This window comes from Phalangium opilio, unplaced genomic scaffold (assembly GCF_054372755.1).
Source record: "Phalangium opilio isolate 3A_F unplaced genomic scaffold, DU_Popi_V2 ptg000009l_1, whole genome shotgun sequence".
NCBI lineage: Eukaryota > Metazoa > Arthropoda > Arachnida > Opiliones > Phalangiidae > Phalangium > Phalangium opilio.
The window spans coordinates 14,633,981-14,652,590 of record NW_028324146.1 but is presented as its reverse complement, the minus strand read 5'-3'; the positions used below and the strand labels follow the sequence as shown (position 1 = coordinate 14,652,590).

General features: G+C 37.0%; 1 protein-coding gene and 2 long non-coding RNA genes across 7 annotated transcripts; 1 reads left to right on the top strand and 2 right to left on the bottom strand.

Moving 5' to 3' along the window:
* The first annotated feature begins 1,909 nt into the window (after positions 1–1,909).
* Positions 1,910–2,741, top strand: LOC149716468 (uncharacterized). The gene is made up of 3 exons (XR_016369419.1): positions 1,910–2,025; positions 2,143–2,314; positions 2,463–2,741. It is a non-coding gene; the product is annotated as an uncharacterized LOC149716468 (long non-coding RNA).
* Positions 2,742–3,792: 1,051 nt separating this feature from the next.
* Positions 3,793–6,163, bottom strand: LOC149716467 (uncharacterized). The gene is made up of 3 exons (XM_089844860.1): positions 4,980–6,163; positions 4,343–4,411; positions 3,793–3,812 (listed from the first exon to the last, which is right to left on the bottom strand). Exons 1-3 carry the CDS (start codon positions 5,218–5,220, stop codon positions 3,793–3,795), a joined length of 330 nt encoding a protein of 109 aa, XP_089700986.1. The 5' UTR covers positions 5,221–6,163.
* A 28-nt stretch (positions 6,164–6,191) lies between these two features.
* On the bottom strand, positions 6,192–18,208 carry LOC149716466 (uncharacterized). 5 transcript variants are annotated; one of them, XR_016371580.1, is made up of 6 exons: positions 17,973–18,208; positions 16,148–16,385; positions 16,006–16,089; positions 12,817–12,919; positions 12,563–12,742; positions 6,192–6,225 (listed from the first exon to the last, which is right to left on the bottom strand). It is a non-coding gene; the product is annotated as an uncharacterized LOC149716466 (long non-coding RNA). The 5 variants fall into 5 exon arrangements; XR_016371586.1 differs by having other exon boundaries at positions 16,148–16,363; XR_016371575.1 differs by lacking the exon at positions 17,973–18,208 and having other exon boundaries at positions 16,148–16,519.
* Between the last annotated feature and the right edge of the window lie 402 nt (positions 18,209–18,610).

Here is an 18,610-nt window from a genome sequence, read left to right as displayed (position 1 = left end):
GCATAAAGTGCCATAACATCTAACAAGCATTATTACGACAAAGATTCGATACTCGATTATGAATTATCGCCACTCTAACCAAGTTTGCCAGTAGATAGAAAGTATTTGTTTGGGAACATGGCGTCAGCCAGTGCCAGCATCGTGCCAGATGGCACCAATAAATATGGCGTCAATGAATCAGACATGGCGTTTACCGCATTTTTCCTCTTATGGCGCCAGTAAATCAAACATTTTCCCCCAATATTGTTGTGACGTCAGTGAAACGTACATGACGTGTGCTCTTATGGCGCCAGTGAATCAATCATGGCGCCAATGTTTGGCAAAAGCATCATATTCGACAACGTGGTCCGTGCGGTAAATAACCCTTGTCATACACGTGGTTTAAACGCCATGTTCACTATAAGAACATGATTGATCTAAAAAGAGCGCCATGTTTACATGGTCAGAGCCTAGAATGTCACGTGACATTAAAGTATAAAAGACGAGGACGGTTTAAAGATAAGCCAGACTTAATGGGTTTCTAATTTTTTGGTTGGCTTATCTTAAATCTTATAACACCCATAAAATATTAATTTAATTAATTTTTATTATTAAAAAAATAAAAAGTTCTCTTATCGTAATATATTCTAGGAGAGCGATAGCTCTCTTAGATAAGACCTCATACCGACTTTAATGTATAAGGATGGTTTTTTGATTGGTTATAACTTTTTTTGTATCGTATTAACTGCTTTGAAAAAATTTCACAGAACTACAATTCGGGCCCTCAATATGTGGTTAAAATTTCAAGAAGATCCACCCATTAGTTTATTGTATAAAAAATAAAGTTGCTAAGGGTAGTTTTCATTTCCATAAATTAATCAGCCATTTTGGTGAAAAAGTTAAATTTTCCCATAGAAATAACATGGAGTTTTTTTCAAATTTAGCCATTTTGTCGCCACCCTTTTGAAATGAAATATTCGTTTGTTACGTTTGGGAACGGTTTTATATCAAAATTTAAACCTTTTTCTAGGACCATTTTTAAGGTTTTTGAGAAAAATTAATTTTAAGTATGTTTAATTTTAAATTTTAAAAACTACCCCAATCTGCGATATTTTCGCATGGATACGCTGTTTTATTGGTAAATATCAGCGCGACCAATATTGGCCTTTTTTTACGTATAGTTGCGTCATAATAATCCGATTGTTTTTTCTTAATGCCTTTTGGTTGAAATGACCTATCGATAGTGTGATAAGACTGCTTTAATATTGCCGCCGTGATAAATTACCCCGTTTGTGGCCGCCATTTTTTTAAGGGGAAAAAAATTTGAGAGTGGGTCATTTTTCGTTGCCATTTTCATATTTTTTGAGGATTTTCTCATGGATGGATTTTAAATATAATATAAAGTAGGTTTCAAGCTTTAACATAAGCCTAATTTCATAATTTTCCACCTTTTTATTGTCCCACAATCTATTTCTAAACTTGGCACTTTTTTAAGGCGGTGAAATTGCGCTAAGCCTTGGCTTACCATTAATTTTTGCCTTTTAAAAAAATGTTTACCTCTCGTTGCCCGTTACTTCGCCTTCTCGTATCGTCGTACTTAAGTTTAGACTTTGAAAGTAGTGCTTTGTTTTCTTAAATATTACTTCATTGTATAAAATTTCAATATTATAATTGCGTAAAACGAATTCAATGTTGTTTGTTGATGACCGCGCCTTGCATTTGAATTTCGTTCTCTCCCTTTAATGGGCCGGAGAATTTTTCTTTACCGCCGTCTTTCGGTCGCTTTAGCCCTGAAAACAGCTGTAGTGAGAAATTTTATTTACTATTTCTCTCAGATATGACTTCATACTGCTCTTAATGTATAAGGAGGTTTTTTTTTAAATGTATGCGCTCAGTGTGTTGTTGTGTTTGCATTTTAATGCTTCTAATCGTGCGCGTCGAGGTTTAGGAATCCAACGTGTGTTACGAAATGAAAATCAAGGGTGGATACTAGTATGATTTAGGCTTTAAAAGGAATTTGACGGCGACATGCAGTCAAGCAAAACGGTATTAGGCCTTGCATATGAAAATTTAAACCTTTTTCTAGGACCATTTTTAAGGATTTTGAGAAAAATTAAGATTAAGTGCTAAATTTCATGTCTTTTTGCAAACTCTACGCATAAGGGTTTGTTAACAGGTTTCTAAACTGGTGTCACCGGCCAATGATAACAAATACGTACATCATTTTGTTCGTTGAAATTGCTGGTAAATTAATCGATAGATCACACGATCACTAAACCCTGTCAACAAACCAATTAATATTTTTTATTCAGACTCTTCCAATCATTTTTGTTGGGTAACTATTAAATTTTTTATTATTTTTTTAGTGCTTATTTTTAGTTGCCTAAGAAAAAATTAAACGATGACCAGTTTATTTATATAATGATTATTTTAACATTGCCCAAGAAAACAATAAGCAATAGCCTGTTTTTAATTCTCACCAGGTGCCAATGATAACTGCTACGAAGATAAATTGTTTGTCAAATTGCTGGTAGAATAAATGATTGATTAAGTCGCACGATCACAAAACCGTGTCACCAAAAAAACCAGAGCTGTGCTAATTAACTGGCAACTAATTGATTTGGAATTAGCAATTGGACAATTATGACTTAATTAGCAATTAGGCATAGAGGCTAATTAAATCCCTTTACACACTGATAAACAAATAAACCCTGTCAACCCCACTCTTGGACTACGGGACCATCTAGTAACGTTTGTTTAATCGAAACTACACCATTTATTTGCTTTAAAATTCGACAAAATTTCATTGAGTTATGAAGATTGAAGAAATTGATTAACGCGAGTTGATAAAGAAATTGTTTCATTTATTAATATTTGCTTACAGCAATTAATGATACATTCATATTGGTATAAATTGTTTATTTCTGTTAATAGGAGTTAAAGGGATAAGAAAATGTTTTTATGAAATATATTTGTAGCTTCAAACGGGTCAACCATTTTTTAGAAAACTGGAAAACTAAATGGTTTTGAATCAAAAAGAATGGAATAAGGAAGGAAAAGTTAGTTTATTTTTTCAAAAGATAACAAAATGGTTGGGAAATCATTTCCTATGTTCAAGGGGTAATGAAATGACTGGTAAATCTTTTCTTCAGTTAAAGGGATAATATTTATTAAAATGGATTAATTAGAACGAACATTAATTTATTAAAATGGATCAAAAAGAATGGAATAATGATGGGAAAGTTAATTGAATTTTGTAAAAAAATAACAACATGGCTGGGAAAATGAGTCTTCAATTCAAGGGATAAAGAAATAACTGGGAAACGTTTTCTTAAGTTCAAGGGATAAAGAAATCACTGGGAAACATTTTCTTAAGTTCAAGGGATAAAATTTATTAAAATGGATTAATTAGAACGGTCCTTTAATTTATTAAATAGATGAATATTGATGGAAAAAATTATTTGGTTCAAGAGATAACCATTTTTAAGTCAAGGAATAACGTAATTGCTGGTCAAAAGTGTCTTAAGTTTAAAGCAAAGCGCGGGTCCAGTGGATCCCCTACAAGTTGACTTTCCTTACGAACTCCAGTTTTGGCTTGGAGAAGGCAGGAGGCATTTGTGGGCGGGATTTATAAGTGCCCATATAAATCCCGCCCACTAACCTTTGCCAAGCCAGAACGGGAGTTCAGGAGGAAAGCAAACTTGTAGGGGATCCACTGGACCCGCGCTTTGCTTTAAGGTATTACAAAATGGCTGGGAAACCATTTCTCCCGTTCAAAGCATAAACAAATGATTGGGGTAACCATTTATTATTTTAAAGGAAATAAAACTTTTCTAAAATGGATTAATAAGAATAGAATATTAGTCCATTAAAATGAATTAAAAAGAATGCAATAATTTTGGATGAAATTAATTTATTTGGTTAAATGCTTTTTGACAAAAAAATTGAATGAAAATTAATATGGTGATGATGCTACAAAAAATATAAGAAAAATTATCTTCAATGAAAATTTTTAATTGAAACTCAAGAAAAGAATTGAGAATGCAAAAATATTTAAAACTTAGGCTTTCAAGATATTAATGAAAAAAAAACCCCCAATAGTAACTTCTTTTCCTGTGCCCCAATATAATAAAAGTGTTAACTTTTTTAAATGTGGTTTAATACTTACAAAATATTTACAGTGATGTTTCCATATTGTTGGTTGGGATGGTGGTGTTTGGGGTGGTGGTGGTTGTGGTGGTGCTTGGGGTGGTGGTGGTTGTGGTGGTGCTTGGGGTGGTGGTGGTGGTGCTTGGGGTGGTTGTGGTGGTGCTTGGGGTGGTGGTGGTTGTGGTGGTGCTTGGGGTGGTGGTGGTGGTTGTGCTTGGGGTGGTGGTGGTTGTGCTTGGGGTGGTGGTGGTGGTAGTGGTGGTTGTGGTGGTGGTTGCATTACCTATCATGTAACCGTATATAAGTCAACTATATATATGCTTGAGCCTTTAACACCTTTGGCTGGTTTGTGTACGATATACTTTTTTATAATTCATTTTGGTCTTACATGCAGAGTTTCTCAGTCCTACAATTTCAGTTTAATATCCCATTTTCTTTAGATACTTTTATACCATAGAATATCTTTCTACCCCATTGCCAATATTAGAGCAAAATTACACTATGAGAGCCATGGCGATAAAGGGCTCTAAGATTGCTTGCATTAGGGCTACCTAGGGATAGCAGGGAACTTCACTGTCTTTTTTAAATTCAGTAGGGAGCTTTCAGATGGGATAGTAGTACGTCACACCCACCCAAGTCTTCTGGGAGCCATATTGGGTGGTCTCGGCTTCATTCCTGCTTTAAACCCTCCAATATGGCAGCGTAAATTATGTCACGAGACTCGGCTCCAACTGAAAGCTCTCTATAACATTTTATTAAATTTAAAACTAGTTTCCCTAAATGAGATTTTTAACGAAGTGCGTAGAAGTTTTTAGGTAGCCCTGGGAAAAGCAATCGAAAATATTTAGTACCTCCGTTTTGCGGACATTCCCGCATTATGTGGCCGGCCTTCTTGCACTTGTAGCAAGTGCGGACCCATTTCCACCGTCCGCGACCGCCACCTCGTCCGCCGCCTCGTCCTCCGCCCCGTCCGCGACCGCCGCCTCGTCCTCCGCCCCGTCCGCGACCGCCGCCCTGGCCGCCCCGTCCGCGACCGCCGCCGCCGCCGCCGTAGAAGTAGGCATTAACAACTTTAATGTTTTTGCCTTCCATTACTAAGCCCAAACCGAAAAACAAGAAATTTTATTGAATAGTTTACAATCAATTACTTTCTATCTAGTATAAAATTTGACAATAAATTTAAACATTATAACTTCAAATTTTATGACTTAGCTTCAAAACCCGTTAATTAATAATTTTAACTATTAAAAATTGTGTTTAAAACATACTTACGAGGTTGATAAACGGCTTGCTTTAACAAGTAAATAAGTAACAGTACTTTCCCGCCAAAATATTCCCCGGGCTAGGGGAAGTACCATAGAGCAATTAAACTGGAGTGATAGCATGATTTTACAGAAACGTTTCCAGGTATAATTGCTCCATGCTACTGTTCCAGACTCCAGAGGGCAATAAATTAAAAAAGCTTATTCTCTTGGCTTCTTTTTTGGCGGGAATTGTTACAATTTCCACGTCGTTCCGTTCTCTTACAATTCCGAAGACTTGTAAAAGAATATTAATTGCCACGAATCTTAATTTTTAAGGTTTTATATGATTTATAAACTTAAGTATTTTTGGTTTTTTAATGTTCCTATAGTACAATAACTTTTGTTCTCATTTCAGATTGTGAAATTGTCTTATTTACTCTTAGTCTTAATAGGTTTCACTTTCCCTTGTAATTATATTATCTTCATTAATTTATATTGTATTTTTTTTTTCTTTTTACAATTTGCAATTCTGTCAGAAGTTTTTTTTTTGACACTGGGTTCTTTCTGTGCGCCTAAAAGGTACCCTGTGTACCTTTTATTCAGCCAATTCTTTGTGTTTGGCAAGTGGGTTCTCTGTGCTCTCATTAATTGGGTTCTTTGTGCTCTCATTAATTGGGTTCTTTGTGCTCTCATTAATTGGGTTCTATGTGCTCTCATTAATTGGGTTCTTTGTGTTCCCATTAATTGGATCTCTTTGTGTATCCAAATTGCAAGTTCCAGTGTGGGATTAAGGTTTCTTTGTGACCCATTGCAAACCGTGTCAAATACGGTACTGCTTGAACTGATTACAACTCTGCAGAGGTTGAAAAACATTTGCTTTCTTGTGCGATTCGTAAATTTTCGTAATGTTTTGTCGGGAGAAAATAAAGAGAAAAAATAAATGCTTAGCAAAGCAAAAAGAAAGAGCCCAAAATAAATTGGAACTGTTAGTTAACAGTAAAGCTTTGCAAAAAAAGAAAGCTAAGCGAGTTAAGAATAAGAAATTATATCTGAAAAACCAAGACAATTTTCAGAGAAGAAATGCAAATAACTATGTTCAGCGTAAACTTGCGCTTGGTACAGCAAAAGGTTGTAAAAGGGCTATGGCACCAGGTGGCACCACTAATGTTGCTTTTTGCTCAAAAAAATTAAAACCCAAACATAAACCAACTAAAGTAGATAAATTTGGTTTTGCGAAAAAGCTCCTCAATGCGGGGATTTTCAAAACGAAAAACAAAAAAATTATAGCCGAAAGCTATAAAAGGTTTTTAGTCAAACGTCTAACTGAAAGACTGGTGGCGTCAGAGTCTTTTAACGGTGAGACTAAAAAACAACGCACGAAGTCTATCTCTCACAAGCTAAAATGCCAAGTGCTAGCTGGTAGAATATTGCATTTGAAAAGGCAATTATATTCGGCTTACCACGCCCAACTAACGAGCATTGTTAGTGAATTTAAGGATTTTGTTCAGAAAATCAAAGAAATTGGGTCCATTGACCCTGGCAATTTGGCAGAAGTTGTGGGTGGGAAAAGGCTTCACAGTAGCATGAAAGAGGCCTATTTTCATGAAACTACCTATTATGTGATTGGAAATAATGGTAAAATATTGAAAAATGGCGATGAGTCACATTACGGCAAAATTTTTAAATTGGATTCTGATGGTAGTATAAGAAAAGTTCTGTGAGACCGTGCTACCAGTTCGACTAAAGAATTGTTTGTTGACGAAATGGGAAATATCGTTGACATGAAAAACAATAACGCAACTAGTAATGTTGAACTAGTTTTACAAGTTAATGAGTCGGGTGTTGTTACGAATCTCTTCAACATTGTTGAAACTGAAGAGAAGAATCCAAAAGCAAATTTTGTGATCAATGAAGGTGGGTTTATTGAAACCTTAAACAAAACTGTATATTGGGAATGCAGTGATATTTGTAATGTTCGAACTCGAGCCATTGCAAAAGTACTAGCTTTCGTAAACACAGTTGCCAATGCGAATGAAAAATCTTTGACTAAAATTTTTGACTCTGATTTGGACCTTTGCGAATTAAGAAAACAATTTTGCAAAAAATCAAACGTGTCTATACCACCAGATGGGGACGAAATAGTGGTGAGAATAGTTCCGTTCCTAGGACACACTTCTTACTGCGCTGATAGCGAAGAGTGCCAAAGTCATTTGCGTGCTTTAGCTGAACTGGCTCCTCACTATTCGGGAATTAGAAATATTCTTAATAATATTTATCACGTCAAAGCGTTACTCAACGCGTTAACTAAAATCTCAACTGAAATTGAAAGTGGTGATTACGAGTCTGTGACGAATGTCATGGCGGAATTAAGGAAAACCCTTGCTACACGTGGGAAAAATTTAAATAAGGAACAAAACGATGCTCCCGAAGGAAGCGTTAACGCTCCTCAGCCGAGTCATGATGAAAGTCAAATCTTGAGTCTTTACGAGAATCAATTCGCTCGGGCAATGCTAAACACCAACGAGTTTCACGACACGCCCTGCGACTGCTGTTTAAGATTACTGAAAAAATCTGATTTAAAAGCAGTAGAAAAACTGGTAAACAGAGCTGTTTTTGAGAACGAGGCCTATCTGATTTTAAGAGCTGGCTGGATAATGAATAATTCCGACACGAGAGAAGCAGACATGCTACTATGTCGTTACTGCGCTACGGATTTGGGAAAGGGTAAAGTTCCCATCAGATGTTTTCTGAACAACTTGGCGGTTGACAATCCTCCACTAGATGTCACCAGTTTAAACATGTTTGAGAAAGTTTTAATTCAGCTTGTGAAGGCCTTCCACACTGTGGTGCGGTTAGGCACCAAAACCAACTCCAACATGCAGTTTGGCACGGTTAAAGCTTTGAAGGGAAGAGTAATTTATCTTCCAATACCCGTGGAGAAAAATTTGAAGATGATTCCCAAGACATTGCCCAAAAATCACGAACTGCATATCTTGGTCAATGGCGTTCCCACAGCGGACAAAAAAGTTTGGCAACAGGTTGTTTGCCTCGAAAAAGTGTTGAAAGCATTCAGTGTGCTGAAAAAGATAAACCCTTTTTACAAAGACATTGATATTTCGACAATGAACGAGGATTATATTTGTGGCACGCAACAAATTGATGGAAATGAAAATTCATTGACTCCCGAAGAATTACTGAGCGTAACAGATCCACTTGCGTTAATTAATGATGGATCTGATGCGTTGACACGCGCTTCCGCTGCGCTTCCAACAGAAGGACCAGCGGATAGTAGTCACGACGTCCAAGGTGACCAAAACGCTTCGAACATGCAGGAGCACGATGAAAATCAGTCTAGCCTTGCAACAGGCGACGCCTACAAAATTCTAACACAGCCCGAGGCTTTGTTGCGAAAACTTTCTGAAGGCGAAGCCAATGATCTGTACGATCATTACTCTATTCATCCGGTGAACGTCCAACCACCGAAGGATTTATTGGGTGCTTACCAAATGAAGCGCGTCGAGGCGGAGCCGGTTAGCACTTGGGACAAAAATCTGGAATACATGAGCTTCGTTCATTTGTTCCCTCGGGGTCGCTTTGGCAAGCACGATGATAGACCATTTGGGAAAATAACGGAAACCGAGTATCGTTTATCCCGTCTTTTGAACAAAAGTCCAATTTTTAGACGAGATTACGCCTATTTGTTCCATTCTTATCAAGAATGCGAAATGAAAGCGATTTCTAGCAGTTTGAACTACGTTCTTCGTGTTAAAAAACCCATGCCAATTGGGGTTGAAAATTTGCTCAATCGAGTTGAATCTGGCGATAAAGAACTTGAGAGTAATTTAGCTACTTTCTTGGGTCATATTCGAGGAACGAAGGACTACTGGTATAAAGTTCTTAGATACGTTTTAGCGATGATTCGGGAATTTGGTCCTCCCACCTGGCTTCTAACTTTTAATCCGGCCGAGTACGATGATATGGAACTGCACGATCACTTGAGAAAAGTGAATTCAGACGTTCCAGGAGTAGAGTCGATGACGGTGGCTGAATTGTTGAATTTAGACCCACTTAGCGTCAATTTGCACTTTCACAACAAAGTGCGGTCGCTGTTAAACAACTTTGTCTTGTGTAAGCAAAATCCAGTTCTTGGCATGATAGAACATCATTTTTGGAGGGTTGAATACCAATCTCGGGGTTTACCTCACTACCATATGCTTTTGTGGGCCAAGGACGCTCCAAAGATTGGAACTTCTTCGACCGAGACTATTTTGGATTACGTGCAAAAATACGTCACGTGTTCGATGCCAAGAGCATCGGTAAGTCCGGAACTACACCGGCTGGTAAAAAAATTCCAAACTCACAAATGCACCTCCAGTTGTTATAAGAAGGTGAAAAATTCTAAAAAAGGATTGAAAGTGTGTCGTTACGGTTTCCCTCGAAACGTAACAAACATTGCTACTATGAATTCTGTCACCGTAAAATGAAAAAGGTGCAGAAACGACTGTACGACTTGCCGAGAAAACAGCACGAAGTTTTAATCAATGATTACAATCCCACGCTACTTTTGGCTTCCAAAGCCAACATGGATTTGCAATTTGTCGCTGACAAATCGGAAATAGTGGCAAACTATGTCACGGCTTACGTGACAAAGGGAGACCGGGCTGACATGGACCAAACTTTTGCCGAGTTAGGCAACGAAAGTTTGTCCAAAAAATTATTTGCCTATAGATTGAAATCTTTGACGTGCAAGCAAATAGGAATTTATGAAGCTCTCGATATGATGCTGGGCCAAGACCTTTACAACAAGTCTGACAGCACTAAATTTATAAACACTAACTTGAAAGAAAACCGATCGAGAATTTTGAAAGGTTACAAGGAACTCGCGCGATTGAGGGAAACTGACCCCGAAAGCACGGACACTTGCCAAAAAGGGTTCGTCGACGACAAATATCCGAATCGTCCTGACAGCTTGGAAAATCTAAGTTTGCGGGAATTTGGTCAGTTTTACGATTATGCGATGCGCTCTGAGGGTGTCGAGAAAAATGCGAATGTAATCCTGTTGAAAAACAATCTGGGTTTCATGAGAAAGAGAATTAAGCCGTACATAATAGAGCACTTTATTCACGACCCGATAGAGGAGAAAGAACAGTATTGTCACGCTCTACTGATCCTCTTCAAACCGTGGCGTGACGAAACTGAGCTATTGGGCGATTTTGAAACATACGCCGATGCTTTCGAAAACTCGCTTTCGGTGTTAAAAGACATGAGAGAATACCACGAGAAACTCTCGGTTTCCAAAGAAGTTGAAAAGAAACGGAAGGCTTCTAAAAAGGCGAAAGAGCCAGAAACCATAGTCTCGGAGACTGAAAGTGACGACAATGAAAATGCGCTGCAAGGGAAGGAAATTGTTATCGAAACCGAACACGCGATGGCTGATGTGGAAGCTGCCATGGAATTTCGAGACTGATGTTAACAATGTGGCGTTACTAAACTCGGATCAAAGGCGAATTAATGATCACATCATGGATCACTTCTCCCAAGAGGGAGAAAAATGTAGAAACAAGTGCCTTTTTGTGTCGGGACCTGGTGGCACTGGCAAATCGTTTCTTATCGACACTCTCGCCAACGCCGTAAGGCGACGCTTTCAAAATCCTGCTAGCGTGGCAATTGCCGCGCCAACGGGTTTGGCAGCGTTGAATCTTAATGGCGTAACATTACACAGATTACTAATGTTGCCGGTAGATCATGGGCGTATTGCCGAATACCATTCCCTAAGTTCTGACAATATGAGCATTATGAAAGAAACTTTGGGTAATTTAAAACTGTTAATTATTGATGAAATTTCTATGGTCTCATCGGTTTTACTGACACACGTTCACTTGAGGCTGAACGAATTTTGGGAAATGAACCAACCATTTGGTGGAGTTGTATTTATTCTTGTCTTGGGAGACTTTTTCCAATTGCCACCGGTTCAAGGAAATCCCGCGTTTATCAAAATCACTTCCGAAGAAGCCAGACTTAGATTCAATTGCATCGGAGGAAGTGATCTTTGGAAGCTTTTTAAATACGATGAACTAACGCAAAATGTTAGACAAGCCAACGACCAAAGTTACGGCGACATTCTAAGCAGAGTTAGAATTGGAAATATTTCCGAAGCTGATGTTGCAACCTTAGGAACTAGGTTGGTTGAGAGAGGTCAAAACATCGAGGTGGCTATGGACCTTTTCATTAAGCTGTCCAATGAAGGGTTTCACCCAATTTGTTTGATGCCTAAATTAGCCATGTGCGTAAAATTGAACTTTGATATGCTGCGAAAAAACGGCCAGAAAGTTGAAGTCATTCCTTGTCAGGATAGACTCGCTGACTATGGCAGAAAAATGAATAAAAACATTCTCAGGAGACTGCAAGGGCTACAAAACGAACCGTCCAAAACAGGCGGTTTGGAGAGCGAGTTAGTTCTTTGCGTTGGCTGCCGAATAATGGTCAGAAGGAATATCAGTTTTGAAAAAGGCGTTGTAAATGGTACGATGGATTTCGTAACTGGATTCAAGAAGGACGAACAAGGAAACGTTACTGGTATTTTTCTCAGAGTAGATCGCGAACCGAATAACGATGACGCTAACACTGACTTTTTAGTTGAGAAAATTTGCGTCAAATTTTTGCTCATGGCAAACATTTACGTTAAACGCTCCCAGTTTCCCGTCATCCTGGCGTACGCTATTACGATACACAAAAGCCAAGGCATGAGTTTAAAATGCGCCATTATGGATTTGGGTCCGAATTTATTCGGAACTGGCATGGCGTACGTGGCTTTATCGAGAGTGACGTCCTTAGCCGGACTCCATCTATTACAGTTCGATCCGACTAAAATTAAGGTGGATGGACGAGCCATTATGGAGTATAACAGGCTTCGCAAAAAATATAGGCCAGATCTGCCTCTTTTGGAAATAACGGAGTTGAAAGAAAGTCGAGGTAGGAAAAGAAGTGCGCCTACACTATCTAAAAGCCTTTTAGAAGGCGAGGAAGAGAGATGTGCAGAAACACCGAAGAAGAAAAGGAAAACCCAACAGAATTTGGATAGTTTGCCCTTGAAGGGTTTAGCTAACGATGACCAAGTAACGTGCTATTCTAATAGCGTTTTGCAACTACTCTTATTAGTGCCGGAATTAAGAGAATTGGTTAAATTTTACAATGGATCATTCGTTGAAAAACCAGTTTTACGTTGCCTCCATAACACGATAAACGACATCGAGAGTTCTCAAGGAAGCTTCAGTCGTAAAGGGTTGGAACTGAGAATGGCTGTCGGAAATCATTTTACGCTAAACGATCAACAAGACGCCAGTGAATTTTTGATGGTCCTTTTGACGACACTAAGTCAAGAAATGGAAGCTGATTACTCTAAAGCTCTGAAAGATATTTTTTGGTCAAAGTCGCGAAACGTTACCAAATGCCCCAATTGTCAAGTTGAACAAAATTCGGAGAATATTGTTGAAAGCAACATTTTCAATCTTCCACTAGAAAACCGAGATAAAATTGATTGGAAATCTCTAGAAAAAAGGATGAGATTAACAGAGGTGCCATGCGTATTTTGTAACAACCCAAAAATACAAGAGCGTGATGTATTGATATCCAGCGGGAAGTACGTATTTTTGTGTCTTCTCCGTGGCGATTACAAAGATGGTCGACCAATTAAGATTTCGACCAAAATATCAAGTTTTGAAAATCAAAATGTCACTATGAGTAAGATGCTTTTTAAAACTAAAGGGGTGATTATTCATAAAGGTGAATCGTTGGCCGAGGGACATTATGTGAACTTTGTGAGAAAAGACAACGGCTGGTACGAGGTCAGTGATACAATGATCAGAAAAAGGGAGAGATTCGTCAGTAACTTGACTGACGTCACTGTTCTGCTCTTGGAAAGAGTCCAGACGCATTAAAGGGAATCTAACGTGCTTGAAGAATCCATATCAAAATTACCCCGAGTAAAGTCCAAAATTTCAATATTCATACCAGAAAGGAGCATCATATCTGTCAAAGATATACTAATAGTTTCATATTCCCTTTTAAGTAATTTATGACTGGGTAAGATTGTTAATCCTAGAGCAAGGTTAACGATGGTTCTGGAGTAATTTTGATGTTGCCTACTATAATAACCGTGAAAGGGAGAGGAGGGAGGATTGTAGGGCCATGCTATTGTTACGAAAAAAAGGCGATGATTCTTGCATTAATTTTAGAATTTTCTAGTGAAGGGTTTTTAGTACTCTGTATTAGTCTTGCCCCAATTGTGTTTTATGTAAAAAACACGCTAAAAACGTAACCCCTGTTGGTAATGCTATGTGATTAAATATAATTCTTTAATAAGCTGGTGAAACTATTGAGACAAACTCATCCTATTAGTTAACATTGAACAGATTTTTTGAACTGAGATTTAGACACTCTTATCCAAATTTTAAATAAATATTGATTAAATTTAATATATTCAAAGAGTTTTCTAAATATCAGTTTCGCATTTTCCATTTTTTTCTCTTTTAAGCGCGCTATTTTTTTTAAATTAAGACGCCCATAACTTTTTTACATTAACAATTTAAAACCATTCAAAAACATTAAATTAAATTAATCTAATCTAATATTATCCTGTTACAATATCAAAGATTAGCAAAGATTTTATGTTTAAATATTATCTATTAATATAACCTTTTCTTTCTATAACTTATCAATAATGTTTACCCGTCCTAATCCGATGCCACTTACAAAAATTGATTTTTAAACTATTTATTAGTTAGGCTTAAAAAAAGCCATATGAACTTATTAATTTGTCCTATAACTAATATCCTACTATTGTTGTATAATTTGTTTTTATAAAGTGTGAAAATTATTTCCCAAATTGTGGTTACCAATATATATAGACATTACCCTTGTTATTAAAACAACTAAACCATTTTTCCAATTAATATTCCAGGAAGTTTTGCATAGTCTCTTTGCGTTTCTCACCAGCTGGGGTAGTCTGCGTGGCAGATTGCATTGCGTAAATCCAACAGGGGTACAATTTGCAAAGCCTTCTGGAATATTTTTTTCCCCCAAAAATTAATAACCTTTTCATTGTCCCTTTGGTAACCCACGCGCAAAACAATAATTGCCATGTTCTAGCAGCACTGTTTCCAAACTTAAAGTTAAGAGTTGCGTGACAAAATTTTAAAAATAGACCCTTATATTTAAATGAACATATAATTGCCAGTAAATTGTAAAGTTTTCTTTCAACCCCCGCCCCTTTACGTAACTAATATAACGAAGATCAAAATTATTCCAAAATAAATACTACAAGCAGGGTATATTTTCAAGTTTGAAACATACAATTTAAAGACTAATTTCGTACAACTACATGCTAAGCTTCAACAGAAAAATAATTCATCATAGCTATTACCAGTATAATAAAAGACTAAACCTACACAGCTCAAAAATATGATGATCATCATCATTAGAAAAAAACCCGCAACAAGACTTCGATAGACAAATCAAGAAATATATTCAACTTCTCCACCGAAATAACAGACACTTTATACTGGCGTGTTCAAAGAGTGAGAGCGTCTTTGGATTAAGAACAGCAAAGATATTCAAAGAAATAATCTTTCAATTGGCTTGAGTCAGTGTCTATAGAACATCAAGCTGTATCAAGGCCAAATAATACATGTCAACTCTTTGGTTTCCCTATATAATTACGTTACGGTTTGGCAAGCCGTGCCTACAAGTTCATCAACACAATAGAAGTTCATAACAGCTATAGATTCGCAAAAAAACCTTTTCCGGGCAAAACGTTGCCTCAACGTTGTTAAAATTTAGAACAGCAATGGATTGTTACTAAAATTATGTGCTTGACTATGTTGGGAGTTGGGCGCACTCCTGTAAGCCAAGCTTCTGGGCGACAAAGTTTTGAGGGAATAAGGGACTTGTCAGCAGGAACTGACTACCCCGCGTCCGCGGGTGGTGAAATACCCCAAATCCCCCCTCCTTCACCACTCGATTAAACCTCAAGTACTTCACTCGTTACTCTAAAATACCAACTGATTAACCTTGGATTTCCATTTTCATCAAACCGCCTTAAAGCTAATATACCATGATGGTATATTACATTGTTTAACGGACGTTTGCCAAACAAAGCAAGGTCGAGGGAACCAGTAAAAATTGCTGCCAATTAATGACGTTAAGCAGTAATGCCTTCTGAGTTCAATAGTAATAAATATAGAAAAAAAAATAAAATCAACTGGATTGGAGATGTCGCTACCAAACACAAGGCGCCTCATTAACTCTCTGAACTGAACTGCAGATTCTACATCAACAAAACAAAATCAAGCGCGATGGAACCAGTAAAAAAACTACAATTAATGACATTAACTCCCAACGCCATCTGAGTTCAATAGTAATAAATATAGAAAAAAACCTAAAATCAACTGGATTGGAGATGTCACTAACGAAATACAAGGCACCTCATTAACTCTCTGAACTAAACTGCAGATTCTACACCAACAAATCACTACCAATTTTAAAAAGCATCTTTAAGTATATTAGGACTAATTTAACAAACTCCCCTTCCCTTTTTTATACCTTAAAAAAATATAATATTGAAACACATGCTTACTATTTTTCTGGCAATTATATAGTCTCAATTTGACAATCCTAGGATTAAATGTGTGTAAATATTTTTTCATCATTGAATTGTTCACTTCAGAGATTAACAAAATTATTCAAGGCATTCATACGATAATGTTGAAGTCTCTCACTTTATAAATCCAACCTTCACGTATGACTGTCCTTGAACATTTTTTTAATCCCTCTCACGCATTCATTGTGAAACTTACATTTTAGATTCATTTAAAATTAATTATAGTTACTCTTAGCTTTTCCCTGTTAAGGTCTATTTTTTGGCAGCAGGACGCAATCGCTAATTATCCTCAAAAGCCTTTCTGGTGTCAAAAACAATTTTCTTTGGAAAAACCCTTTAAAATATGCAACTTTTACCTTTAAACGTAAAAAACAATATATTTATTGACTGGAATAAATTTATAATGAATACCATAATTAAATAACAACTAGGGAAATTAAGCCCAAATTACATGCTGTAAATAAACGTGGCAAGTATCAAACCAAATTTTTATTTAAATAAATAATTTGCGCCTTCCAATATCATAATCATGCGTGTTTAAAAACTTGAAAATAGTCAAACAAAAACATTCTTAATGCAATTTAGTACTTGAAAGTAATTTTTAAACAGGCATTACTTAAAAACATTCCTATTTGTATTTTAACTATTATATGAAATAATATTATTAACCCTAAATTTTGTCATCAATAAATTACCGTAACTGTCATTTAACTTTATTTATTAAAAATAAAATAGTTTACAGGGCATAAAATAACATTAATTTCATGATTACAAGTAAATAATAATTTAATCCTGTTATTTCCTATATTTAATGATAAATCAAAGCATACTTCCATTTCCTGACCTCCTAGCATTCTGGCAAATCATTTAAACACCAACTTCAATTTCCCAAAGGCTGAATCCAATTAGAATTGTACTTAAGGGCGGGGCTAATAACATTAAAACTAAATGTGTGCCTGTTATTGTATTTCTTATTATTATCGAATTGACATCTTTCCCAAAATATTGCAAAATTGGATTTGTTTTCACCCCGAAATATTGCTAAAGTATTGCTAGTTTACTAATTTAATGCCATTTTCGACAAAAAATACTATCTTAGTTCTTTAAACTAGGTTAAAGTTAGAACGCCACTAAAGATGGCATATTCAATATGTTTCATTTCCTATCAAGGTTAAAAGAAATTATCCATTTTGAATAAGATCTTGTTAAAACAATGACATTGGAAATGGGGCTCAAAGATTTCTAATAGAGCATCTGGTCTTGGTCCACCTGAAATAGAGAGCTTTTAGTTGGAGGATGAGCCGAGTCTCGTGACGTAATTTACGCCGCCATATTGGTGGGCTTAAAGCAGGGATGAAGCTGAGACCACCCAATATGGCTACCAGAACCGCGGTAAGACTTGGGAGGGTGTGACGTACTACTATCCCATCTGAAAGCTCTCTATAGTGTGATACTACAATCTTTGTCAGCTTTGGTCATACAATTTAGACTAAAAATATTGATGTGACGTTCCCATAGCTCCGATCTCTCAACAATTTTCTATTGAATGATGAACTACTTCCTATACGGAGCTAACAACTGGCTAGGGGGAAGAGATAGTCTGATGTCACGCAGCCCTTCTCTGGTTGGCATTTTTGCGCGTAGAATACTGTTTCCAACCGTTAGGGGGGATGAAACTCCAGTAAGAGATAGAAGGGTGTGACGTTTCAGGGTCAGAACTGTTAGCTCCCTATTCTACGGCATGCAGAAATAAGCGTTGAAATAATCAATATAAGATCACCAACGTGTCTACACAAAATTAATAAAAATTAAGACCGAAGTCACAGATATTAATCAAAACGTCTTGGATTTAACCAAGACCTAAAAAGTATCGATAAGAAGAGAGTTAAGCAAGTGACTTGAAGGCCCAGATATTAAAAGTTTTTTTTTAAATTAAGACTTACATGCTTAAGATGCTGTTCGGACAGTGGGACAAAGGACGATCTTCCTCATAGAGCTTAACATGGCGGGTGGGTAAAAAAGGAGAGGGCGTCGGACAGCCCCTTTAAGAAACTTATGTTCCATCACCCTATTGCATTGAATAAACTTAATTTACTGGTAGTCAATTTATTCCCTCTCAATAATTTGAAAAATTTACTTATCTCGGGTTTTCGAGCACAATTCCATTCCCCGTTTACATTTTATAAGCACATTTATCATTTTTAGGGGATTTCGTGATGAAAAATACCATAACACGCGTATCTCTATGATAACACGTAACAATGACAAAACGATTTAGTCGTAGTCTGCTTTAGCCTCTGCTATGCCCGATACGAGCAAGGAGGATGCGTTGTTACAGGGTGGGAAATAAGGACTTTTTTAAAACTGGACATTGGGCCAGCGACCCCCTGGCCTGGAATAAATAAACTGGTCCATGACCATTGACCAGGGCGCGTCGTCTGCTAAACTAAAGAAGTGGGTAATTAAAATAGTTGAGATAATGTCTGGACTCTGGTTACCCTTGAATTTTCTTAGTGGTCCCGTGGACCACTGACCCCCCTCCGATTTAATTTTTAAACTGGTCCAGGCATTTTTTAAACTG